General features: G+C 37.7%; 1 protein-coding gene across 1 annotated transcript; it reads left to right on the forward strand.

Annotated features, from left to right (window-relative positions):
- Positions 1–2,805: 2,805 nt before the first annotated feature.
- LOC104219144 (serpin-Z10-like) lies at positions 2,806–7,004 on the forward strand. The gene is made up of 4 exons (XM_009769807.2): positions 2,806–3,027; positions 3,484–3,839; positions 4,516–4,712; positions 6,204–7,004. The coding sequence occupies exons 2-4, from the start codon at positions 3,698–3,700 to the stop codon at positions 7,002–7,004; spliced, it is 1,140 nt and encodes a 379-aa protein (XP_009768109.2). The 5' UTR covers positions 2,806–3,027; positions 3,484–3,697.
- Positions 7,005–27,202: the final 20,198 nt, after the last annotated feature.

The raw sequence follows: 27,202 nt of genomic DNA on the forward strand, positions 1-27,202 counted from the left end.
ACTAATATCTAACTAAAATACAATTATTCTATAGTAAAATACATAAATCTTCTGTCCATTTTATTCAACTTCAATAATCAAACATCGAGGTGATTCAAAGTAGTGTACCTGATAATAGAACAGAAGAAGAAGGTGAGAATTAGTAGATCAGTAGCAGATAATAACAACAACAACAATAACCAACATGCAACTTAAAACCAACGGAACAAAATCCGGCAACCAACAGTCCCGAAAACCAATGGAGAAAAACCCAGAAATAGCAATGAAACAGTAACAGATGTCCAATAGCACACTTCAGGAAATACTACTTGAAAACCAACAATGCTAAACAATTACTGGCAGAAAAACAAAGTGAATCAGGGGTGAAAGGGCAATGGAACAGTTCTGGTATTTTAGAAGTAAAGAAAAGACCTCACTTTTAGTTTGAAAGTCAGCCTATTTCAACTTTAAAATTACTGAATTCTGATGATAAAATCCAGCAGGTTTTTAACTTGAACTATGAATGTTTTCCCTTTGTTCAAAGTTCAGCTTCCATTCACTCTTAAACTCTGGACTTTTCCCCTCAAAATCCAGTCCCCCCATTAGTCCCCAAAATGACTCCTATTTTATACCCAAAGCAGACCCTTTTCAGCCCCTCCCTTTTCTTTTACTTTCCAGCTACTATATTCCTCTACTATGTGAATAATTTTATCTTTTCATTATTACCTACTGTTACTAATTTCCAATTAGCAAAAGCACCTCTTATTCCTTAGTGGCCCTCCTATCAATAAGCACTAGTTCAATTTAAAGCACACCAGGACCCTACTGGACAGACTACTCAGTCAAAATCATTTTCAAACCTTTGAACTCCCCAAATTACCCCCTGAGACCCCACTGTTATTACTTCATTACCCTAAGCTTTACAAGTCTGAAGTTACATCTATGTAAGTTCAAACTTGAAACTAATTTCTGGTTAAACACCTAAATAACTACAGCTATATCCAATTCACAATCCTATTCAGACACAATGATTTAAGGCATAAGAACAGAAGAAAATCGAAATGGTATTAATCAGGGCAATGAGATAAACTATGAAGAACTGAACGAGTAATCTGGTTAAAATAAACAAGACTGAAAACAACAGGTTCAATTCATTACACATTTAACATAGAAGACAAAAAGAAATGGTAAACCTACTGGAAAACAACCAGGAACTACTATCATGTTTTCTATAATTTTTCGAGCAAATTAATTGACGACACTTGATTAATCGATTATACAGGCCATAATGTACAACAATTATCGACAATCAATCAGAAAAAATCACATGTGATTCGAGTAGCATTTGACAGAAATAGTGAGTTGTAATACTGATTATACAGTAGCATTCGACGAAACTAATCACATTGATTATACAGTTTACAACATATACTTAATCAATGAACAGAAGAATTCGACCAAATAAAAGGTCATTGAAGATGGATAGAATCAATCGACGAAAATTGAAAAATCAGTGAAACTTAAACTAAACAAATAAACAGATATAAACACAAAAAATAGAACAAAAGAAGGGAAAAATAGCTTAGTGACAAAGATCAGAAACAGACGACCTTGGGACCAACTTGGACTTGAATTTTTTGAGGTCAAACAGACCTTAATCGAGTGTTCTCAACTGAGAACACTGGACTAAGGTCAGTTAGAAACCCCAAATCCCTCTTAATTTCGGACGAAGCCCGTGTTTTGGTTTTCTAGGGTTCTTACGTTCGATTTGGGGCTCGAACGTTTCTAGGCAGATTCGAACGGGACCAAAGTTATTTATGGTATGAGGGAGGTCTGGGGGTTGCCTGGTATGAATTTGGGGTTGGTTGGTGTAGGTTTCCGTTTGGCTCGAATCTTCAAATGAAGATTCGAGAAGATGGGGGAAGATTCGAACCAAACGAGTAACATATTTGGAACGGGGGTGGTCATATAGTCTTATGGTGTTAAGGTGGTGGCCGGCGGCGTTGATGCCGTCGGGTTTCAGGCGACGGGGTAAGGTGGCGGCTAGGGTTAGCCCTAGTTCGTCTTTGAGTTGAGAGACGATGAACAGGGAAGAAAAGGGGGGGGTGTTTGGTTTGGGGGGCTGGGGTAGGTAGTAGACTTATATAGTGGAGGGGGGATTGATCTTGGCCGTTGGATCAAGCACGATCAACGGCCTGGATCAACTCACTTAACTGAACGGTGTCGTTCGGTTTAAGTTGGGGAATGGGTTGGCCCGGGGGTGAAGTGGATCGGGTCGTGGTGAGGCCTTGAGGCCGTTGGATCAAAGAAAATGGATGGCTCGGATTAAACACTTGAAACGATGTCGTTTCAAACCAAGCCAGGGCTGCACTGGACCGTTTGATCTGTTCGATCAGCGGCTCAGATTGAAGACGCCTAAACGACGTCGTTTAGGCTATCTGAGAGATCAGGCATAATGGACTGGGTCTTTGCATTGCATTTTGGGCCTGATTTTGGCCTGGCCCAGTCCGACTCAGCTAATTATTTTAACTCTTTTCTTTTCCTTCTTTTAATTAACAATTAACAACAACTCTAGAAATAAATTGTAAAACAAAATTGATCTACAAAAATATTAATTAGCCCTTAACAACAAACAACACACAAGTTAAAACATTTAATTAAAAATAAAATCACACAATGGCACATTTAAATGACAAAATTACAACAATTACATATTTTTTGTGATTTTCCTTCTTTTAAAACCAAATTATGGTTTAATTAATTCCTAATTGTAAGAAATAAAAATCCTAAGTGCACATGCCACATATTTTTTATTATTTCAATTAATTGTAACAGGATAAACATTCACAGACAAAAATACAAATAATTATCCAAAAAATGCCGCGCAAATCCTAAAAATTGTACACCAAGAAAATTTTGTTTTATTTTTTGATTTCCTTTGGAGTAGTTTTCGTGAAACAAAAATCACGTGCTCACAATGACATTGACCCTAACATACCCTTGGATGAATCATCTTGGAGCTCTATCGAACTCTGTAAAAAATTCGAGGTAAATACATCTATTCTGCGGTTAATACTTCCTTCTTATTGCACTCGGTTCATTCCATTTTATACGATGATATTACCTAAGCACGAAGTTTAAAATATTAATTTGACTTCAATATAAAGGAAAATATTAAAGTAGTAGTTGAAAAGATAGTTTGATAGAGAAAATATCACATTAAACCTTCAAATTTTAAATATTTTTTTTCAAAACGTGGTGTCCGAACCAGCTTACGGATACATCAACTAATTCCACGGAGTACCGACTACCTCTCACCAGCACAGACTTTGTCCACCAAGACTATCTTGAATTTGATTTCTTGAAAGTTGTGAAAATTTTAGAAGTCAAACATTTTGACATGACCCAAAGTTTAAAAAGAAAACAAGAAAAAGAGGGTATCATATAAATTCAGATGGTGAGTATACGTATAATAATATCATCATTTTACTCTGTGGATGCAAGATTTGGTATGTACTATCAAAGACACTAGCTGAGAAGGCTGCTTGGGAATTCTGTGAACAAAACAACATTCATCTTGTGACACTACTCCCCTCTTTCATCATTGGACCAAGTTTGCCTCCTGAGTTATGTTCAACAGCAGATGATGTCCTTGGTTTGCTTAAAGGAAAAACAGATAAATTTGAATGGCATGGAAGAATGGGTTATGTTCACATAGATGATGTTGCTCTCTCCCATATACTTGTCTATGAGCATCCAGATGCTCATGGGAGGTATCTTTGCAGCTCAAAGGTTCTTGACAACAATCAACTTGTCTCAATTCTATCGGAGCTCTACCCGTCTTTGCCTATTCCTAAAAGGTTAGTGTAATCTCAAGAAGAGGCGAATCGATTATATATGTAGTGGATGTATGTGCACTTATATATACACAAAGGCTTATAACTAAGTAGCTATGTTGCTGGGATCTCCCAAAAATGAGTGATTTTTGGAGGATCTGACACACATCCGACGACATTTTTAAAGGATCCGAGCAACATAACTTAGTACTAGATAAGTGTGAGTTCAATTCTCACTATCTCCTTTCTCCTTATTCCTTCCCCCATCTCCCTATTAAATAGCAACAATATAAACAAAAACTACACATACACAGTAGCAAATATTAGCAAGAAACATCGACTCACATACAAGAAGAGTTAAGAAAATAAGTTGATAACGCTTCCAGCTTACATGCCACTACATATATTTATACAAAAAATGTGAAAAGAGTAAAATATGCATGATATGCATGTATGTCAGTATATGAAGAGGTGCGTCTGTCTGTTTAAATCATGAATTCGCCTCTATCCTAGAAAGAACTATTGTTCGACATACCACATCCATTATTTCTACTTAAAACAGATACTCCTAATAGAAAGAAAGGTTATAGGAGTACCTTATAATAAAAAAAAAATAAAAAAATAGGAGTACCATTTTGATGGAGATTCAAATTAGGAGCAACGGGACCTACTTTAAAACAGATGCTTGAATATCTTGCAGTTGAGAATATCGATGATCTGAATACCAACTTCTTAGATATGGCGGCTATAGCGACGACCAATAGTGATGGGGGTCCTGATCTGTGCTTCCTTAGTGCACTTTGGATAGATGAAAAATTTCGTCTCAAAAAGTCTTATCAAGAACTAGTCAAGAATGTCTACAAGACAACCGCAAAAAATGTTGATTTTAAACGAAAGGTACTTCTTTTTCATGTTTTGTAAATAACAGTATTTTCTTGTTTCAGAAAGATTTATGCCTTTGTCAAGAATAGCGTGATTAGAGTCAATCAGTTTACAATTAATTATTTCTCGGAAGTAGGGATTGAGCAAACGGCCGGCATGTTACAATTATGTGGCACACGAGGATAAATGAGGTGAATGTCACATGGCTTGCCATCTCAATGCCTCTAATCTATTTTACCCATTACTTTTATTTTTTTTCCGCTACTAAGATTTTCCTTCCCTCCATCATTGTTGCCACCATTATCGCTATTATAGAAAATATTGTATTTCAAGTTTTAGTCTTGTATATATAAATTAGGGGCGCTGAGGTTCACCTCATCAAATGTCAGTGTCAGAGAGGATTAGATGTCTACCTTAAACAAACTTAACAAATGAGAGGTATATTTGAATCAATAGTACGACAAGAACATATTTAAATCCACTATATAACGAAGTATATATTTAAATATTTTTTCTTAGTACAAAAGTATATTTGGTCTCTGCTTTTTTTTTTTTGTGGAGGGGGAGGGGGGCCTTTTTCTCTTATTTTTTCTCTCTTAGTTATCCATTCTTCTCATTCTTTAAAAGACACGTCCACTACAATTAGTAGTTAAAAGACACGTGCATTGCAACCTATTTTTCTCTTTCCCATTCTTATTTAATACTCATTCAGTTATAATTTGTCACTAGACGTTACTCTTTATATTCCTGTTACCCAATGTAAGTTATAATTGTAGTAGTTACTATAAATATTGTTGGTGCTTTTGCCACAGCTATTAAGTTATCGTTTTACGACCATTAAAATTTTCTAACCAGAATATAATTAACTAATTAATAAGAGGGGTTGCTCTGATGATAAGCAACCTCCACTTCCAACCAAGAGGTTGTGAGTTTGAGTCTTCCCAAGAGCAAGGTGGGAAGTTCTTGGAGGGAAGGATGTCGGGGTCTATTTGGAAACAGTCTCTCTACCCCAGAATAGGGATAAGGTCTGCATACACACTACCCGCTCCAGATCCCACTAAGTGAGATTATACTGAGTTGTTGTTATTGTTGTAAGGTTTTTATTGATCATAAGGGACCACATACATGCTATTCCCTATCTTTAGGTAGTGTCAGAATGTCAAATGTGCTTAAATTTAATGTGAGGTATTTTAATATCATAATCTTATTCTAGAAAATGTCGCATCATATCCCTTGAAAAGATTGTAACTTTGAAACTTCAAAATTATATAAGAATAATTCTTGACCCTCCAGAAAAGTATGCAGGCAAAAGTACTACTTTCATTTTAATTTATGTAAATTTATTTGATTAGGTACGAAGTGTAATAAGAAAAAAAAATTAAAATTTGTAATCTTGAACGTATTATATAATATTTGTCTGGTTATAAAACTTTTTTACTTGTACGGCTATAAAGCTTTTCATTAAAGAAACGAAGGCCGAAGGGCATAATGAATTACAACATGCAGGAGGAGGTGGTAGAAGAAGCTAACTCATGGGCCAAGTCAGCAACAAAGGGCCTTATTGAACAAGTTCTCAAGCCCGAGCATATCAACGAAGATGCAACGCTCTTACTTGGAAACGCCTTATATTTTAAAGGTACATGGAAAGACAATTTTATTCAAAGTCTCACTCAAGACAAAGATTTTTACCTACTCAATGGCGACAAGGTTTTAGTTCCCTTCATGACTGGTTGTGACAATTATACATATGGATCATTTGAAAGTTATCAAGCAGTGAAAATTCCTTATGAAAAAGGGAAGAATGACAAAAAAATGTTCTCAATATGCTTCTTCCTTCCTAATGCAAAGGATGGATTGCCAAGCTTATTGAAGAAAGTGAACTCTGTTCCAAACTTCTTTACACAAGATTTTCATCTATGGAACGAAAACCTTGCTGCATTTTACATTCCAAAGTTCAAATTCTCATTCACCACAGAAGAAGGGTTAAACACAATGCAGGAAATGGGAATGACACTACCTTTCGACGAGACTTGCATGGACCTAACAGAGATTGTAGAAAATGGAGGGCCTTTATATGTGTCCATGATAATACAGAAAGCATTTGTAGAAATTGATGAGAAAGGTACTGAGGCAGCTGCTGTTACTTTTGCAGAAGATGATGATATGGGATGTTGTTTGTCCGAAAGTCCTCCAAAAAGATTTGTAGCTGATCACCCCTTCTTGTTCATGATTAGAGAAGAGACTACAAGGTCTGTACTTTTCACTGGAACGGTGGTAAATCCCATGTTAAGTGGATCTGATGAATAGTACAACCATGCAGTGATTTTACCAAAAGGATTTCACTTTTATTACCCTTTCAAATGTTTAGAAGTTAAACTATATATAATAATTTGTTGTTATTTTCTGTATAGTACTTCTTATCTGGTATAAATATGGAATGATGGAAGATCAAGTTTTAACTTTTCCACTCTTAGATATATATTATCCTCTTTATCAGCTACCTACAGCAGTAACATACGTAAATATAAATGATATAACTGAAACAAAAATTAATTCGAGCCCACTGAATTCACAGTGTTTCCTTAAGGAATTTAATCCCCTCCTAGTACCCAAGGTTATGGATTATTTCCTCCCAGGATAGAACGAATTACACACTGGTGTAGCGGTACTTCAAACCCCAGTATTTCAGCGAACGCAAAGTTCGGCAGCAAATCACACTTACAGTTGCTTTGTTTGTAGTTTTAAAACAATGCAGAACAAGGAAGGAGAACTCAGAAGTCGAATGGAAATTCTGAGAGGAAGGAATGCAATGTATAACCGATGTTGAATTCTTACTGAAGAGGATATCAGATTGCAATTCGTTTTTTCAGTGTATACACAGTGTATACAGAGTGTATATCAATTGTATACTGAGTGTTTCGAGTGTTTTTTTTCAGTGTGTTCTTCTTTCTCTACAACTTCTGCTCTATTTATAGCAGTCATGTGAGAGAAATCCGCCCCCTCCATGGTGGAAAAGGCATTAGGATATCATGGAGGAAACACTTACATGGTGGAATGAACACTTGCTTGGTGGGAGGAGCACTTGGCCATGGTGGGAGGTGCACTAGGCATCTTGTTGCTTTCTTGGTGCAACACAATACACGCATTGGAAAATATCCGTTACAAACACGGATTATATCACGTTAATATTCACTATTAATAAATAAATTTGGTCCAAATAATTAATCAATCGATCGATCATTTGATCAAATCCAAATCCAAATCCCATTTCCCATTCACTCTCATTTTAAGACTATTTCATCTTAAACAAAAATTCAACAATCCAAAACTCAACAATCCAAAACTCAACAATCCCCCACATGAATGGGGAATGACTATATCACGGAAGTATGCATGAAAAACTTGTGTGATTTGCAAGCAAGAATTAATTGCATCTGGATAAGTAGGTTTCCCTTTGAAATTTCCGTAGTGAACTTATGTCGGATATACTCGGTCAATCGGTAGATTTGATATCTTTGAACCGTCGAACTTTAGTGTATACCTAGACAACCATAAGTCACACAATCAATCCCTTAACCGTCTTTGGTTCTCATTGTTGTGTTCGTTTCAGCCATGAACACTGCCTGGTTTCATAAGTGCGTAGAGAATTGGCCTTGCAAAATTCTCCTTGAAGCGGCTAACACTTCACACTTACATAGGTGATTCCTAAACGTGTCATCCCGTAGATACACTATTTGATATACCCTGTATCAAATTTAGAAATCATTAAAAAGCCTTAATGCTTTATCCTTGGTACTGAACATTGTCTCATCACGAGAATGGACTAAAATTTTTTGTTGACAATGTTGAACCGTCATTAATGACTTTGTTTGATCTCCTTGAACCTAGATCTTGGGATCTCCAGTCTTCTAGGTAGAGTTACCGCCACAATGACTTGTTCTCGGCCATAGTCCCATTCCCCTCGATGATTTCTCAACTACCTCTCTAGTTAGGCCTTTTGTAAGTGGATCTGACACATTATCACTTGACTTTACATAGTCAATCGTGATAATTCCTCTAGAGAGAAGTTGCCTAACGGTTTTATGTCTTCGTCGTATATGACGAGATTTACCGTTATACATAACGCTCCCAGCCCTTCCAATTGCCGCTTGGCTATCACAGTGTATGCATATTGGTGCCAACGGTTTGGGCCAAAATGGAATATCTTCCAAGAAATTCCGGAGCCATTCAGCTTCTTCACCGGCTTTATCTAAGGCTATGAACTCAGCCTCCATTGTAGAGCGGGCAATACATGTTTGTTTGGACGACTTCCAAGATACCGCTCCTCCACCAATAGTGAATACATATCCACTTGTGGACTTCGAATCAGTTGAACCGGTGATCCAATTTGCATCACAATATCCTTCAATCACCGCAGGATATTTACTGTAGTGCAAATCAAAGTTTTGGGTATGTTCTAAATATCCCAAAACTCGTTTCATTGCCATCCAATGAGATTGACCTGGATTGCTCGTGTATCGACTTAGTTTACTTATAGCACAAGCTATATCTGGTCGTGTACAATTCATGATGTACATTAAGCATCCCAACACACGAGCATAATCCAATTGTGATATGCTTTGGCCTTTATTCTTTGCTAGTGCAAGATTTACGTCAATTGGAGTCTTTGCAACTTTAAAGCCCAAGTGCTTGAATTTTTCAAGTACTGTCTTAATATAATGAGATTGTGACAATGCCAGACCTTGAGGAGTCTTTTGGATCTTAATCCCCAGAATTAAATCCGCAATTCCCAAGTCCTTCATATCAAACTTGCTAGTTAGCATACGCTTAGTCGCATTTATGTTGGCAATGTTATTACTCATTATCAGCATATCATCCACATATAGGCAAACAATGACTATGTGATTTGGAACATTTTTAATGTACACACATTTATCACATTCATTTATCTTAAAACCATTTGACAACATTGTTTGGTCAAATTTCGCATGCCATTGTTTGGGTGCTTGTTTTAGTCCGTAGAGGGACTTAACAAGTCTACATACCTTCTTTTCTTTACTTGGAACTACAAACCCTTCAGGTTGTTCCATGTAAATTTCTTCCTCTAAATCTCCATTTAAGAAGGCTGTCTTTACGTCCATTTGATGAATTTCAAGACCATAAACTGCAGCTAATGCTACTAACATCCGTATGGACGTAATCCTTGTAACTGGGGAGTATGTATCAAAGTAGTCAAGACCTTCTCGTTGTCTATACCCTTTGACAACAAGTCTTGCCTTAAATTTATCAATAGTGCCATCATCTTTCATTTTTCTCTTAAAAATCCATTTAGAACCCAAAGATTTATTTTCAGGAGGAAGATCAACCAATTCCCATGTATGGTTGTTCAATATGGATTCTATTTCACTATTGACTGCCTCTTTCCAGAACAACGATTCCGAAGAAGACATAGCTTCTTTAAATGTTCAAGGCTCATTGTCCAATAAGAAAGTCACAAAATCTGGTCCAAACGAAGTAGACGTTCTTTGACGTTTACTACGTCTTGGATCCCCTTGATTAAATGTACTTTCTTTTGTTTCTTCCCGAGGTCGTTTAGATCCTTCACCAATCGACTCGCATTCTTTTTTATACAAATATATATTTTCAAAGAACTCAGCATTATCTGATTCTATAACCGTATTATTATGAATGTCGGGATTTTCTGATTTATGAACCAGAAATCGATATGCTTTACTATTAGTCGCATATCCTATGAAAACACAATCAACTGTTTTCGGTCCTATTTTTACCCTTTTGGGTTTAGGAACTTGCACTTTTGCCAAACACCCCCACACTTTAAAATAATTCAAGTTGGGCTTCCTTCCTTTCCATTTTTCATATGGAATGGATTGTGTTTTGCTATGGGGTACTCGATTTAGTATTCGGCTGGCCGTAAGAACGGCTTCCCCCACAAGTTCTGTGGCAAACCAGAACTTATCAACAATGCGTTCATCATCTCCTTTAATGAACGATTCTTTCTTTCCGCAATCCCATTGGATTGGGGCGTGTAAGGGGCTGTTGTTTGATGAATAATTCCATATTCTAAACATATTTGTTCAAAAGGAGATTCATATTCACCACCCCTATCACTTCTTATCATTTTGATTTTCTTGTTAAGTTGCGTTTCAACTTCATTTTTGTATTGCTTGAATGCGTCTATTGCTTCATCTTTACTATTAAGTAAGTAAACATAGCAATATCGAGTACTATCGTCAATAAAAGTTATGAAATACTTCTTTCCACCGCGAGATGGTATTGACTTCATGTCACAAATATCTGTGTGAATTAAGTCTAAAGGATTTGAATTCCTTTCAACCGACTTATAAGGATGTTTAACATACTTAGATTCCACACATATTTGACATTTTGATTTTTCGCATTCAAACTTAGGCAATACTTCCAGGTTAATCATTTTTCGCAAGGTTTTATAATTGACATGACCCAAACGTACATGCCATAAATCATTTGACTCAAGTAAGTAAGAAGAAGCTGAAGTTTTATTATTAGTTTCAACAACTATTACATTCAGCTTGAAAAGGCCCTCAGTAAGGTAACCTTTTCCTACAAACATTTCATTCTTACTAATCACTACCTTGTCAGATACAAAAACGCACTTGAAACCGTGCTTTACAAGAAGTCCAGTAGAGACTAAGTTCTTCCTAATCTCGGGAACATGAAGGACGTTGTTCAAAGTCATGACCTTGCCAGAAGTCATCTTGAGAAATATCTTACCGTATCCTTCAATGTTTGCTGTAGCAGCATTTCCCATAGAGAGCGTCTCTTCGGGTCCAGCAGAAGCATATGTAGAAAATGCTTCCCTCACAGCACAAACATGGCGAGTGGCTCCAGAATCAATCCACCACTCCTTTGGGTTTCCTACCAGGTTGCATTCAGAAAGCATGGCGCACAAGTCATCAACATCATCATGCTTTTCTACCATGTTTGCTTGACCCCTTTGCTTGTCTTTCTTCCGAGCACGACACTCCGTAGATTTGTGTCCGGTTTTCCCACAGTTGTAGCAGTTTCCACTGAACCGCTTCTTGCTTGGGTTGTATTTCGGACCAGAAGCCTTCTTTCTCTTTTTGTTATCTTCAACAATATTTGCTCCCATTATTGTTGAATTTCCACGGCCTCTCCTTTCAGCAGCTTTATTGTCCTCTTCGATTCTCAATCGAACAATGAGATCTTCAAGGGACATCTCCTTTCGTTTGTGTTTCAAATAATTTTTAAAGTCCTTCCACAATGGAGGCAACTTCTCAATTATTGATGCTACTTGGAATGCCTCATTGATGACAAGACCTTCAATGAAAATTCCAATAGTAAAATTACTAAAAATTTTACTTTCAACATTAGCATTCATTTTAAATATACCTTCAGCAAGTAGATCATGAATAATCACTTGTAACTCCTGGACTTGGGTAATAACATATTTGCTATCTACCATTTTGTAGTCCAAAAATTTTGCAGCGATGAATTTCTTCATCCCGACATCTTCAATTTTGTATTTCTTTTCAAGTGCATTCCACAATTCTTTTGACGTCTCCACGCCACTGTATACATTATACAGATTATCCTCCAGTCCGCTAAGAATATAATTCCTGCACAAGAAGTCAGAATGCTTCCACGCCTCAATCACGAGAAAGCTATCATTCTCTGGAGTTTCATCTGGAAGATCAGGAATATCTTCCTTGATGAACTTCTGTAGACATAACGTAGTCAAGTAGAAGAACATCTTTTGCTGCCAGCGCTTGAAATCCATTCCGGAAAATTTTCCGGGTTTCTCTGTCGGTGCCAACGCCGGAGTTCGACTTGTCGATGCGTTGCCAGTCATCATCGGAACAGCTTGATTTCCGTCATTCGCCATTTTTACTGTAAAAATGACACAAACAAACGTTTAATAAACGTTTAAAATTGGACTGAAAAATCACGTAGATTTTAATCTCCAACAAAATGCCACGAAGGCTTTACTCTCCAAATGGGAGTACACAAAACCACAAAGGTTTTAAGTTTCCAGAATAATAAAAGTAACACAAATACAGAAATTAAAATTATTAAATCCCTTAAGCTTGTTGTTGTTATTTCCTGTATAGTACTTCTTATCTGGTATAAATATGGAATGATGGAAGATCAAGTTTTAACGTTTCCACTTTAGATATATATTATCCTCTTTATCAGCTACCTACAGTAGTAACATACGTAAATATAAATGATATAACTGAAACAAAAATTAATTCGAGTCCACTGAATTCACAGTGTTTCCTTAAGGAATTTAATCCTCTCCTAGTACCCAAGGTTATGGATTATTTCCTCCCAGGATAGAACGAATTACACACTGGTGTAGCGGTACTTCAAACCCCAGTATTTCAGCGAATGCAAAGTTCGGCAGCAAATCACACTTACAGTTGCTTTATTTGTAGTTTTAAAACAATTCAGAACAAGGGAGGAGAACTCAGAAGTCGAATGGAAATTCTGAGAGGAAGTAATGCAATGTATAGCCGATGTTGAATTCTTACTGAAAAGGATATCAGATTGCAATTCGTTTTTCCAGTGTATACACAATGTATACAGAGTGTAGTTTAATTGTATACAGAGTGTATATCAATTATATACAGAGTGTATATCAATTGTATACTGAGTGTTTCGAGTGTTTTTTTCCGGTGTGTTATTCTTTCTCTACAACTTCTGCTCTATTTATAGCAGTCATGTGAGAGAAATCCGCCCCCTCCATGGTGTAACAAGCATTAGGATATCATGGAGGAAGCACTTACATGATAGAATGAACACTTGCTTGGTGGGAGGAGCACTTGGCCATGGTGGGAGGTGCACTAGGCATCTTGTTGCTTTCTTGGTGCAACACAATATACAGATTGGAAAATATCCGTTACAAACACGGATTATATCACGTTAATATTCACTATTAACAAATAAATTTGGTCCAAATAATTAATCAATCGATCGATCATTTGATCAAATCCAAATCCAAATCCAAATCCAAATCTCATTTCCCATTCACTCTCATTTTAAGACTATTTCATCTTAAACAAAAACTCAACAATCCAAAACTCAACATAATCTTGAGAGGTTTGTTTTACTTTATTTTTGTCAAATCTTTTTTGGCTGAATGCCTATGTCTCTCTATCTTAGTTATGTCAAATTCTATAACTTTGGTTTATTTTTTAAAGTACTATTAGGGGGATCAAGCAGGCATGGTGTCTCTCCCCCTCGACACCGTGGTGCTTTTCTATAATAGCTTTCATTAATGCAATCAAGCTTTTTTTCAGTTCTCAATTCTCTTTTCTGTTCTCTTAATTGCTCTTGACATTGGTTTTTTCGTACGACACTAACAATCTCGTCTAGCGTGTGGAGGGGACCTCAGTTGGTGGATAGTAACTACACGAACATCGATCGCTTAGTCTTACATCGCCATTCAAAGGAATCTCAAGAAGGCGCCGCGTAACAGTTGGTATCAGAGCCTAGGCTCGACATCGGACGAGGGAACACATTGCCATTACCACCATTTCTGACCATGGTGAATCATGGGAATCGCATTGCGACCCTTGAAGAGACGGTTGACGTATTACGACCTATTGTGAATACGATGCCTAATCTAAGAACCAACCTAGTACAAAGGTTGGACAACCTGGGTCGTAGAATGCGGTAGACCGAAGGTGAGATTGCGAATATCAGTCGCGACTTTGAAGGAGACTGGCAAACGGGAGCCACAGAGGCAGCCGAATTTTTTGGCAAATTCAAGGGCCTCCAACAGGAGCGCACTGAGGGTTTAGCCTATAGGCACAAGAGGCAGACAGGGTGACTGCTATGCAGTAAACCATAGACAACTTGACAGGCCAGCCCAGTGTTATCAATGTTGCACTATAAGGCCTATTTCAAGGAGGCGAAAACTAGATTGGGGGTGCTGTGAATCTCACCCATATGCCACAAAAGCTGAAGATTCATGTGCCAAAACCATACAATGGGGCTCAGAATTCCAAAGAAATGGATAACTTCATCTTTGATATTGAACAATACGTTGATGTGGTCGGGGAGTTAGAAGAAGCAAAAAAGGTAGCAACTGCTGCCATGCATCTTCAGGGTGATGCTAAACTCTAGTGACGGGTGAAATACGATGCCATCAGGGCCAGTGAAGATACTCTCGAGACATGGGTATAACTAAAGGCAGCCATACGCCTACAGTTCTTCCCCGCAAATATTGAGTACAATGTATGGAGAAAGCTATGGGAGCTCCACCAGACTAAGTCAGTGTGGGATTACATGCGGGGAATTCTCTACGCTCATGTTGAACATATAGGATATGAGGGACAAAGACAAACTCTTCATATTCCTGGAAGGTTTGAAACCTCATGCCCGTATAAAGCTGCAAATACAAAGGGTAGACACTTTACCCAAGGCGATCGAAGCAGTAGAATGCCTTGGGGACTATCAAGTGGAAGCTCAAAAAAATAGGCCTTAGTCGCCTATCCAAGGGGGATACAAAGGAGGCCAGCCTGGCAATGGTGGCCCTAGAAGAAGTGGAGGAGATCGGAGTGCAACCAAATCTAAGGCTCCTTCCTCTGGCAGCATTAGTGTTGCATCTAACAACAACGATCTGGGGAGGAAGCCCCCTTCAGGATGTCGTCATTACGGCGAGTCACATTGAAAGAATGAATGCCCACATGCACAAATAAACGCCCATCAAACTTTTGATGATGGGATGGATGACAACACAAATGATGCTGACCATACAGAACCAATTTGTACCTTCAATAGAACCTATTTTTGAGGCCTTAGCGGGAACCAATGCTGGTATCTATAAGAAGAAGGACCCCTGCCCGACTACAAAGAAAATAAAAAAGAAGGCGGATGAGGTGTATCCTCTTAACCAAGAGAAGACCTTGATGCTCGTCGAGATGAAAGTTAATAGCAAGCTCATTCAGGCGATGATAGACACGGGCGCTACTCACAACTACTTAGACTCAAGTTAAGTACAGTGCTTTGGTCTAGTTGTAGGAAAGGTCAGAGGTCGTGTCAAGGCTATCAACTCATCGCCTGAGCCAGTGGGTGGAATAGCCAAAGGAGTGCCAGTAAAGTTTGGTCCTTATGAAGGAAATTCAACTTGTGTGTAATGATCATGGATGACTTCGAGCTGACAGGTAAGTTGGAATTGATGCGACAAACCAACATCATTCATGTTCCTCATGTCGATATGCTACTCAAGATGGGAGCAAACGGGGCCAAGCCCTGCATTATCCCATTCACAACCATAAAGATAGTTGCTGAGAACATCTTGACCCTACAGTTGAAGAAGGGAGTCAAAAGACATGAACCTACGTTCCCGGATACCCTCTGTATTGAAGATATAGAACGCTCTTTAAGTCCCATTCCTGCACCCGTGAAAGAGCCTCTAAAGGAGTTTGAAGATGTCATGCCACAAGACATGCCAAGGTGACACCTTCCTAGTCGCACTGTGGACCATGAGTTGAGTTGCTGTCGAGTTCAAAGCCACATGCCCGGGTGCCTTATAGAATGTCACAACTCGAACTCACTGAGCTTCGGAGGCAGTTGATGGAAATGTTAGACACGGGGATCATTGTGCCCTCCAAATCCCCTTATGGGTCCCCTGTGCTATTCTAAAAGAAACATGATGGCACCCTACGACTCTATGTAGATTATCGGGCCTTAAACAAAATCACCTTGAAGAACAAGTACCCTATCCTGCTAATGGCAGATTTGTTCGATAGATTTGGTGGTGCTACAATGTTCACCAAAATAGACCCGAAGACAGGTTACTGGTAAGTCTGCATTGCTGAGCGAGATGAACACAAGACGACCTGTGTGACAATATATGGGTTGTACGACTTCCTGGTCATGCCATTCGACTTGACTAATGCTCTAGCCACATTTTTCACCTTGATGAACCAAGTCTTCTAAGAGTACATTGACGAGTTCGTAGTAATCTACTTGGATGACATTGTGATATATAGTAAAACATTGGAGGAACACCTGGAGCACTTGCAAAAGGTCCTAGCCCGATTGCGGGAGCATGAATTATATGTGAATCTATCCAAGTGCGCATTGGCCCAAAAACATATTGACTTCCTCAGATATGTCATTGAGGAAGGGCGGATAGAGATGGACCAACAAAAGATTCGGGTTGTCACAGATTGGCTGCCGCATAAGGATATCCATGCCTTGAGGGCGTTCCTTAGCCTATGCAGCTTTTCTTGGAGATTTGTGAATAATTACTCTCTTATTACGTTGTCGTTGAAAAAGCTCCTAAAGAAAGTCACACCTTGGAATTAGGGTCGCAAGCAAGTGGAGGCCTTTAACACATTGAAAGCGGTTACGTCTAGTAGCCCTGTCTTGGCCCTTCCTAATTTTGCCAAGCCATTCGAAGTACAAACGGATGCTTCTGACTATGCTCTGGGCGGAGTCTTGCTACAAGAGGGGCATCCAGTGGCGTATGAGAACCAGAATTTGAAGGATGTAAAATAACGCTATGCCGCACACGAAAAAGAATGTCGTCCATTGCTTATGCATGTAGAGGTACTATCTGCTGGGAACCCCGTTCGTGGTCAAGACAGACAACACATTTGTAAGCCATTTCATGACCCAACCAAAGCTTAATGGCCGATAGGCCAAGTGGCAGGAACTCCTAGTGGAATTTCACTTCAACCTAGAGTACCAAAGTGGGAAGACCAACCAAGTTGCTGATGCACTGATTTGAAGGGTTGACTTAACATCAGTGTGCCTACTCGCCACCCTAAGGGGGAGCGAAGTTGCCACCACTATAAGAGACCAGATATAAGATCTACTACCAAAGGATCCTGCTGCACAGTATTTGGTCAATTTGGTAGGACAGGGAAAGACTCGTCAGTTCTACATGGAATATGGGTTCCTAAAGGTGAAAGGGAATCGACTTTATGTTCCTAAAAGAGGAGATCTACGAAGGAATGTTCTGATGGAATGCCATGATACTTTGTGGGTCGGCCATCAAGGTGAATAACGCACCATGGCGTTGTTCTGCTGTTCTTATTATTTGCCTCAAATGGCTGATATGTTGCTCATTATGTGAAGACTTGCCTAGTATGCCAAAAAGACAAGTCAGACCTCTTGACACAAGCAGGACTTTTGGAGCCATTGCCTGTTCCAAAGAGACCTTGGGAAAGCGTTTCACTGGATTTTATCACCGGATTGCCCAATGTTGAAGATATTGCAACTATTTTGGTTATGGTAGATCGAATTTTCAAGTATGCTACATTTATAGCTGCCCTACAATATATATCAGTAGAATATACAACTCAAATATTCTTCTCTCATATTGTCAAATATTGGGGTCTACCTAAAGATATCGTTAGTGATCGTGACTCTCGCTTTACTTGCAACTTTTAGACTCAGCTCTTTAAGTGTCTCGGGTATAAATTAAGCCACAATTCAAGTTTTCATCCGCAATTTGATGACCAGATGTATCGGTTCTGTCACGACCAAAACCGATGGGCCGCGACAGCACCCGATGCCATACTCAGCCCGAGCGTACCACTATATAACTGTGAACTCTGGCGGGGTAACCCTTAACTTAGGCCAATGAGGCCATACTTTGAATCATCTTAAAATATCATCTCTCTCATTTGAGGGGTAACCATACCCAAAAGCTAATATATATATATATATATATATATATATATATATATATTATACTGAACTGTATCATGATCGGGACAGGGCCTCGACCTAACCATCAAACCTGTATATATAAAATAATCTCCAAGGTATAGACCTAGTAACTCCGAGAAAGTGGAGCATACCAACCACACTGATGTTTGACTCTGTCTACTGGGAAGATCTATCCAGCTATCTATCAAGATCTGCAGGCATGAAATGCAACGTCCTCAGCAAAAAGGACGTCAATACGAAATAATGTACCGAGTATGTACGACAACAGAATAACTTAAAGCTGAAACTGAATTGATAATATAATAACTGAAGGTAACTGAGAGTCAAAGATAATCTGAAGATATGCTTACCTGCTGATACTGACTCAACTCTCTCAATATAGTAAGTAAAATAGTTGTCCGACCCTATAAGGCTCGGTATATATATAGCTGCTCTGCTATAGTAGGCTCGCTCGTAGGCGCTCGGCCACAGTAGGCTCGGTATATAACTTACCATCTGATCAGAGGTTGCCCAATAGAGGCCTGCCCATCGATTATAGCTCGATGGTAATGAAAATACTGTAATTCTGTATATATAGGCTCTCTGCTCTCTTGACTGGAAGAAGAAAATACTCAATTGAATATGATAAGCGAGAATATTGTAACTTATGAGACTTGAAAAATGTACATAAATTTAGGAATATGGGTTTTCTTTATGCATCGTTATCAAACTTTTGTAATTACGAGATCATGCTAAAATGAAGGAAGGGATTAGCCTTAACATACCTGTATGATATCTTCCTTATTACTCAACCAAGCTCAACACAATTTCTTGCATCTACAACAAGTGAAATGATATTGCCGTTAACATATAGTGTCGTACCATCGTAGTTGGCTAGTCGCATGACTTAAGGAAAATCGAGCAGCAACTCCCCTATTTTTAATACATCCCAAAGACTACTAAGGGTCATCAACAACCCAACAACAACAACTATAACCAACACTAGCAACAACAACAATATAATCCAATATGAGTTTCTCCGATTATCTTAACAATCATATTGAGCGGCAAACTCGTTTTTTACTCATAACAAGATATAAATTGAATCCAAGTCTAATTCAATAAATTTGTTACAACCTTCAGAGCATCATACATATATGTACCATATTATTTCTTATTTTAAACCTCCACAAAATGCCTTCCAAAATAACCCCATACGTCTAGCACCTTAATTTTTATCGTCAATCACTTGTTTTTACTCTTTTTTTTTTCAATCAACTTAATTAACACCTAGGAAAGCTTAACAACAGCAGCCACAATATTATCAAATTATTTCTTACAATTTCTAGCCACCAAAAAACATATTTTTAACCACAAACAGCACAACCAAAAAGACAACCGTATCCCATGTTCCTTCAAGTGCATCTTATGATTTTTCACTCAAACAACACAACCAACACAAGATTAACCTTAGACACAATCAAGAATATGTTATACATACCTTGGGCAGAAGCTACAACTTGAAACCCCATCTAAACTTAGCTCACAATAGCCCTCAATCACACCACAACATCATAGAAGTATTCTCATGTAGTCTTTAATACCTTTGATGAGGATTTGTGTTGATTTCTCTTGAGTTTAGTGCTTGGAACCTTTGACAAGTTCTTGGAGAGTTTGAGAGTATTTTGCAGTAATTTATATCTGGATATTGACAAAATATAATGGATAAAGACAACTTATAAGCCCACCGCTTCAATTCTCCAAGCAGGTGGGCAAGCTGCCAACTTGGCAGCTTGAGCAGTGCAACTTCGGACACTTGTATCTCTCTACTTAGATATCGTATTAACAAACGATTTGTGAAACTAGACACATAGGGTTTTAATTCCATATAAATATCTCCATGCAACTCTCAATATGTTGGGAGAAAATTGAATCGCAACTTGGCCTATAAACCTGCTAGTTTCTCCGAAGTGCGGCAATGTGACTTGGTGACCTTAGTTTAAAAATCCATATTTCTATACCCCGATGTCGTATGAATAAATGGTTTGGACCTTTAGAAACTAGGTCTCAAAACCTTCATTTTGGTATGATATATGTCCCAAAATGACACCATAAAGCGTATGAATTTAATTTCTCAAAACGGCTTGTTACAAGGCAAATTTTAACTTGATTTTTCCGTAAATTAAATCTAATTTTTTCCAAACTTTATATTTTATGTCCAAACATCATATATAGTCATATTATGACTTTACACTCATTATATCATGATTAACAAGTCTCATATTCATTATACATCACATTAGAACGCACAAGGTGTAACACCAAACTTGTCGACTTTCGACAAAACTTATCTTCTTCAATTCGCTTAGATTATAAGCCTTCCAACCATCTTGGCACTTGTTATTCATGATCCTAAATATTATTAATTTCTACGGGTAACATGATTAACTTACTTTATAAATTTTTCAAAGATGATTTCATTTTTGAGCTTATATCAATTGACTTACGACGTACTCTTAAGTACGAAAAAATGGGGTGTAACATCATTTTCCCCTTTGGAACATTCGTCCTCGAATGTATACTGATGCACTTATCAGTCTCATACCCCATAACTCTTACGAATATTTAAATATTGTCCTCGCCATCTAGCCAACTGCTTTGTGAACAAATCTAAAGGCCAGGGCATTCCTCCTTTAGGCGTCTTTCTCACACCACGACTTGTAGTCGGAATCCTTCATCATGCAGCCTGTACGACCTTTTTCCTTGTATGTGTGCCTATATGACTCTTCCCTCCAGCTTTTTCCTCAAGTTTTTACCTAATCTCTAGGCCTCACCTTATAAACATATACAAAGCTTGACAAAATGTCCCTCTAGGAATCTATAGGTATACTGAAGTTCTTCGCTCGGTACTTTGATGAACTTACGAATATTGCTATACCTTACTTCATGGACCCGGTTATCCAACCATATGACTTTACCGCATCTAGGTAGGTCATACTATAATTACTGAGGCCTTCTACCAAACTCCAAGTTATTCTCATTGCTTATCCTATATGCATAAATATAAGTCCTTTAATGCTTCCTCATTATTGTTCATCTTAAGAACGACGGCTTAATCTTATCTTATACTTTGTGACACCATCATCTAACAACTCAATCCTTTGTCTATGATCTGGAATCAATTCTTTTCTTTTCTTTTAACTTATACCGGAGTTTTCTAGGTTGTATGATTGTCAACATATATGTTGGATGGATAATACTTCGAAATCTTAAGTGCGTTCATAACGTAACTAATCCTGGATCATTGTTCGAATAATTTCTTTCGTTTCTTCTCAGCTTTCATTAAACGTAGGCTATTACTTTTCCTAGACTTTCTGCCCCCTTGTAGCCTGTATACTTAGCTTTTCTTAGTTCCCACGCATGACGGAATTTCCGTGCAGCTCACATGATCTTGAATCCTACTTTCTTATAGAGTGCATACAATGTTGTAGTGAGACTGTTGTTACAAGATTATTTCCTCTTTAGGTCACTATGCTTAGGTTGAAGCATTCTTCCTTATTTCCTTAGCTAGTATTTTATTGTAGTACTTAGTGAGGACCCTCTGATTCTTGCAAGGCTGCGAGCTTATTACATCATTTACCCGACAGAATTTTTAATGTTCTTTCTTACTTGTAATTATCCTTACTTACTTACCTATGCCCTTTTGTTCGTAGGGTAGCTTCTAAGATAATATTTTAATTGTCTTCCCAGTGGCACTCTCTTTTATCTCCATAACACTCATACAGTACCTTTAACTACCCCAACTCTTATCTTAATATTTCTCAAGGTTATGATGTCATATCTGCGAGACTAAGTTCCCCATGTTGGGATTTACTATGTTTATCTTGTACGATCCATTGATTTGTCTGTATCCCCTTGTTTAGCCATAACTAGGCTCTTCCTGAATCAGTTGCTAACTACTCGTTGGTCCATTCTCATATCAATATTCTGCGTAATCTTTCCTGGGTTATATCCTTTATCTTAACTTACCTCTCGCATTGGCCCCTTATTTATCAATAACATCCCGGAGAGGAACCCTTACTTCCTCTCCTTGACGTTGCGTTTGCATAATATTCTGGAATCATAGCATATCATTAGGATTTGGATAACTGCAATCTCATCCCTTTTCTCATTTTTTTATCGCACTCTTCCTTCACCATTCCAAAATTACTAAAACCACTTAATTCTGACTTAATGCCACATCATTCAATATTTCCCCCTTTAGGGGAGTACTAAGATTTAGCGCTACGACGATCTACCTATATATGTTTTACCTCTTCATCTTTGGCATCTTCTCACATCATGGATGACCCTCCAAGGCTTCCAGTGCCTATCTTTTTAGTACTCATATCTGGTTGTACTATTCTAGAGTGCACCATCTGGGTGTCTCACAAGGAGATATATTAGCATATTTTCAATATAAATAGGGCTTTAATTCCATATAAATATCTTCATGTAACTCTCAATATATTGGGAGAAAACTGCATCGAAACTTGGTCTATAAACCTACCAGTTTCTCCGAAGTGCGGCAACGTGGCTTGGTGACCCTAGTTTAAAAATCGATATTTCTATACCTTGATGTCTTATGAATAAATGGTTTGGATCGTTGGAAACTAGGTTCCAAGACCTTAATTTTGGTATGATATATGTCCTAAAATGACACCATAAAGTGTACGGATTTAATTTCTCAAAACGGCTCATTACGAGGCAAATCTTAACTCGATTTTTCCGTAAGTTAAATTCAATTTTTCCCAAACTTTATATTTTATGTCCAAACATCATATATAGTCATATTATGACTTTACACTCATTAAATCATGATTAACAAGTCTCATATTCATTATACGTCACCTTAGGACACACAGTTTGTAACACCAAACTTGTCGACTTTCGATAAAACTTATCTTCTTCAATTTGCTTAAATTCTAAGCCTTCCAACCATCTTGTTACTTGTTATTCATGATCTTAAATATTATTAGCTTCCAACGTAAAATAATTAACTTACTTTATAAAATTTTCAAAGATGATTTCACTTCTGAGCTTACATTAATTGACTTACGACATACTCTTAAGTACGAAAACATAGGGTGTAACAGGTTCAATGGCATGCTGGGGGAATATCCCCGCCATTTTATTACCGAATCACATAAGAATTAGGGGAAGCTTCTGGATGCTGTTCAACTGTGTTTCAATTCACAAAAAAGCTCTAGTGCAAACAAAAACGCTTTTCAAATTGTTACTGGACAACAACCGCTACTCTCACACACTATGAATGCCCCAAACATGTCAAAATATCCTCGAGCTGCTAGCTTATAGAAGAAATGGAAGGGAAATTTGGAGATAGTGCAGAGCTATCTTGTCAAAGCCCAGAAGCGGATGAAAAATCATGCTGATCAAAATAGTCGTTTTGTTTAATATCTAGTAGGAGACAAATTAATGGTGAAAATCCCAAAGTGGTACTTGTTTGCAGGGGTCCATGACCCTCGCCTATTGCAAAGTACATTGGACCCTTGTCCATTGAGAAGCGTATTGGAAAAGTGGCATACTGGGTGGATACCCCATCCTGGTGGAAGATTCACCCAGTATTCTATGTTAGCCTTCTGAAAACTTTTTGGGAAGACATGGAGGATCCTTTGTGGAGCCAACTCATAATACCCATCTGAGGCCCTAATTCAACCTAGAAAAAGTGGATAGAGCGATGATCGAGTGATTCATAGTTCAAGGAAATATCACCAAGAGTTCCTAGTGAAATGGTAGGGTTGTAACGCAGAAGATAATACTTGGGAGAGGGGAACAAACCTCAAGCCTACAAAAGCCAGATCGAAGATTATCTTGCAAGTAAGACATCGAGGATGTCGCCAACTAAGGGGGGGAATGTCATAGGCGCCTTTCCATCTATGCCCAATGACCCCTTGGATGCACCTCATAGCATCCTGGCAAGCTTCTTAATGCCTAGCGCCATGGATGGCCCAGTGGTCTTGGCTGTGCCAAGTGACAAGTGTGTCTGTGCCTATGTCACCCCACCGGTAGCCCTCACCAGCTCCAAGCTGCAGACAAATGCTAACAACGCTGCACGCAAACGGCATCGCACACGTAGACTCTGATTCTACAGACAAGGTTGCTGCCAATGGACCTGCTTCTGCTTTGTAGGAATCTAAGTCATTTCTATTGTAAATATAGAGTAGTTTTGCTTTATGTATTTCCATTATGTCTCTCTAGCTTAGTTATGTCAAGTCCTGTAACTTCGGTTTTTTTAAGTATTATTCAGGAGGATCAAGCAATCAAACTTTCTAGCAAGCAAACAATTCTCTGTACTGATGTCTCTCCCCCTCGACACCGTATTGCTTTTCTGTAATAGCTTTCATTAATGCAATCAAGCTTTTTTTTATTCTTAATTCTTTTTTATGTTCTCTCAATTGCTTTTGATATTGGTTTTCTTGTACGACACTGACAATCTCATCTAGCATGTGGCGGGGACCCCATTTGGCAAATAGTAACTACACGGACATCGATTGTTTATCTTTACGTCGTCCTTTCAAGGAATCTCAGGAAGGCGCCATGTAACAATGCATATGCGGCCCCTCAAACTTCCCCATTTGTTTCATTTAGACGCTTGAATGATATCTTGTTTCAATTGAACACCTGAACTCAAATCATAATGTACCAATTAAACACAAAACTAGAAATCCCTCACAAAACAAAATGTGTGACTCTCACGCACGCTAACATGATGACGAGCGCAAAACACAACACGAAATTAATGCTCGCTAGCCAAAGATAGTATAGTTTAATTATCGTCTTCACATGGATTGAATTTAAATAATGTTCAAGTAATTTCTGGTTTAAAGACTATTCAGATGATTAACACTTTGAGTGGAATGATTATGAACTAAAATTAAATATTAAAACAAAAGCAATTAACAATTGATCACAGAAAGACACGAGTTCAGAAACACAATCAAAGGGAGAAATAAGGGTCATGACAGGATAGGTACAAGATAGTTATTCGGGATCTAACTCTTGTTCAATTCACTCGAATATTCTAATAATTCTCACGAATTCACTCGATGATTAGTTCAATTGTATAGCCAAGACTCCTCTCCGGATTAAATCTGAACTGTACGATATGCACTAATATAAAGTACTGTAAAGGTATGCAAGAGCACGTTAATGGACTAATCTTTTAGGAAAACGTCTCTTGAATATTCTTCTAACTTGATTTAATCAATAATTTAACAAGCTCTTTTTATTACTTAAAAGATCACTGAATTAAACCAAATGAAATAATGCAAAGATTATCACCCAAAATATTCCTCTTTTGATTAAATAATTTAGTGAACAAAATTGCAATTCAAAGCTAAACGAATTCATGCAAAATAACTAGATTTAAAATACATACATATCAATAAAAATACCATATCCATCAAGCCTTAAAATAAACTACTCCATAATTATGAAGAAAGTCATCACAAATAGAGTTTAAGAATAAGAAAACATGAATTCAATCCAAACTCGATTGTTGAGTTGAGGAAAGAATGATAAATCCTTGTGCCTTAGAGTCTTCAATGCTCTCCAAATCTTCCGTAGGTCAAAAGTCCTCTCAAAAATATGTTTCTAGTGTATTTATACTAAGTTGGAACATGCATGAACCAAACTACCCTCTTTGATACATATACATTAACAATTCAAACCTCACACTTGTGTTGAACCACACTCCAACCTTCATAAAATAATAGCACCACATACCCACAAGCAAGATTTACTACTACCAAGGATATATATACATACACACACACACACAAATGCTAACTCTCTTTTTTCTTTCTAAGTTCTAATTTTTTTCAAGCAGATTTTCTTTTTTTTTTCTAATTTTCCATAAAGTGGCTATCACTTTTTTTTCAAAACAATGCACCTTTCTCATTTTTCTATAGTTCCCCTCAAAAGTCCAACTATACCTTCACTTAGCTTTTAACAAACTCATAACAATTTCAAGTGCCCAAGAGAGATAAAAGGTTCAAACAAACGGTCAATTCAATCAAAAGTTCAGGCTCGTAATGTGGTTGACAAAGAAATAGGATATAGTCTCAAAGGGTATAAATAAGATACACATTAATTAGGTGGCTCAGATGTATAAATCTATCTCAACAAAAAAATGTCTCTATCACATCCTAAATTGAACAAAATTGTTATTTCGTTTTGCAAACACACACAAAAGTTCTAGACAAACATTAATTGACATGCACAGAATATCAACAATAACCTTACACACACATTGGCACATCACTCACTCAGGACCGAATCTGTTCCAACTCTCTAGTCAAAGTAGTTAAGTAAAGTCAAACTCGAACAATTTAAGGCACTTATACACGAGTTAAAAAAATAATCCTAAGCATCACAACTAAGGTACTCACCACTCTCAAGACACAACAAAGTCAAGAAAAATTGCTTACAACTAGCACATCGACACAAGATTCTTTATTCCTATAAAAAGAAACAAAATAATACACCCGGTTCAAGTAAACCCTTGAAAAAGAACCGCGGCACAAAGAAAAACCAAGAGGGGTATTGTTACACTACCTAAGAAAATAAAATAATATAAAGGATTTTTTTAGATTTTCGGCTTTTTTAATTTTAATCCCTCAAGAAGACAGTTGAGGAAATCTATCGTCGGGAAAAGTCAATTTTTGTGAATTTTTTTAAATACTAACCAAAAAATACAAAGATAAGGAGAAGAAAAACAAATACACATATACATATTTACATCCCCACCCCACACT

The sequence above is a fragment of the Nicotiana sylvestris genome, chromosome 11 (assembly GCF_000393655.2).
Source record: "Nicotiana sylvestris chromosome 11, ASM39365v2, whole genome shotgun sequence".
NCBI lineage: Eukaryota > Viridiplantae > Streptophyta > Magnoliopsida > Solanales > Solanaceae > Nicotiana > Nicotiana sylvestris.

Excerpts from the sequence above, each read along its gene's own strand:
- LOC104219144 (XM_009769807.2), top strand. The coding sequence starts at position 3,698 with ATGATGTTGCTCTCTCCCATATACTTGTCTATGAGCATCCAGATGCTC. Across the intron at positions 3,840-4,515 it reads TCTTTGCCTATTCCTAAAAG|TTGAGAATATCGATGATCTG; the intron begins GTTAGTGTAATC and ends AATATCTTGCAG. Across the intron at positions 4,713-6,203 it reads ATGTTGATTTTAAACGAAAG|GAGGAGGTGGTAGAAGAAGC; the intron begins GTACTTCTTTTT and ends TACAACATGCAG.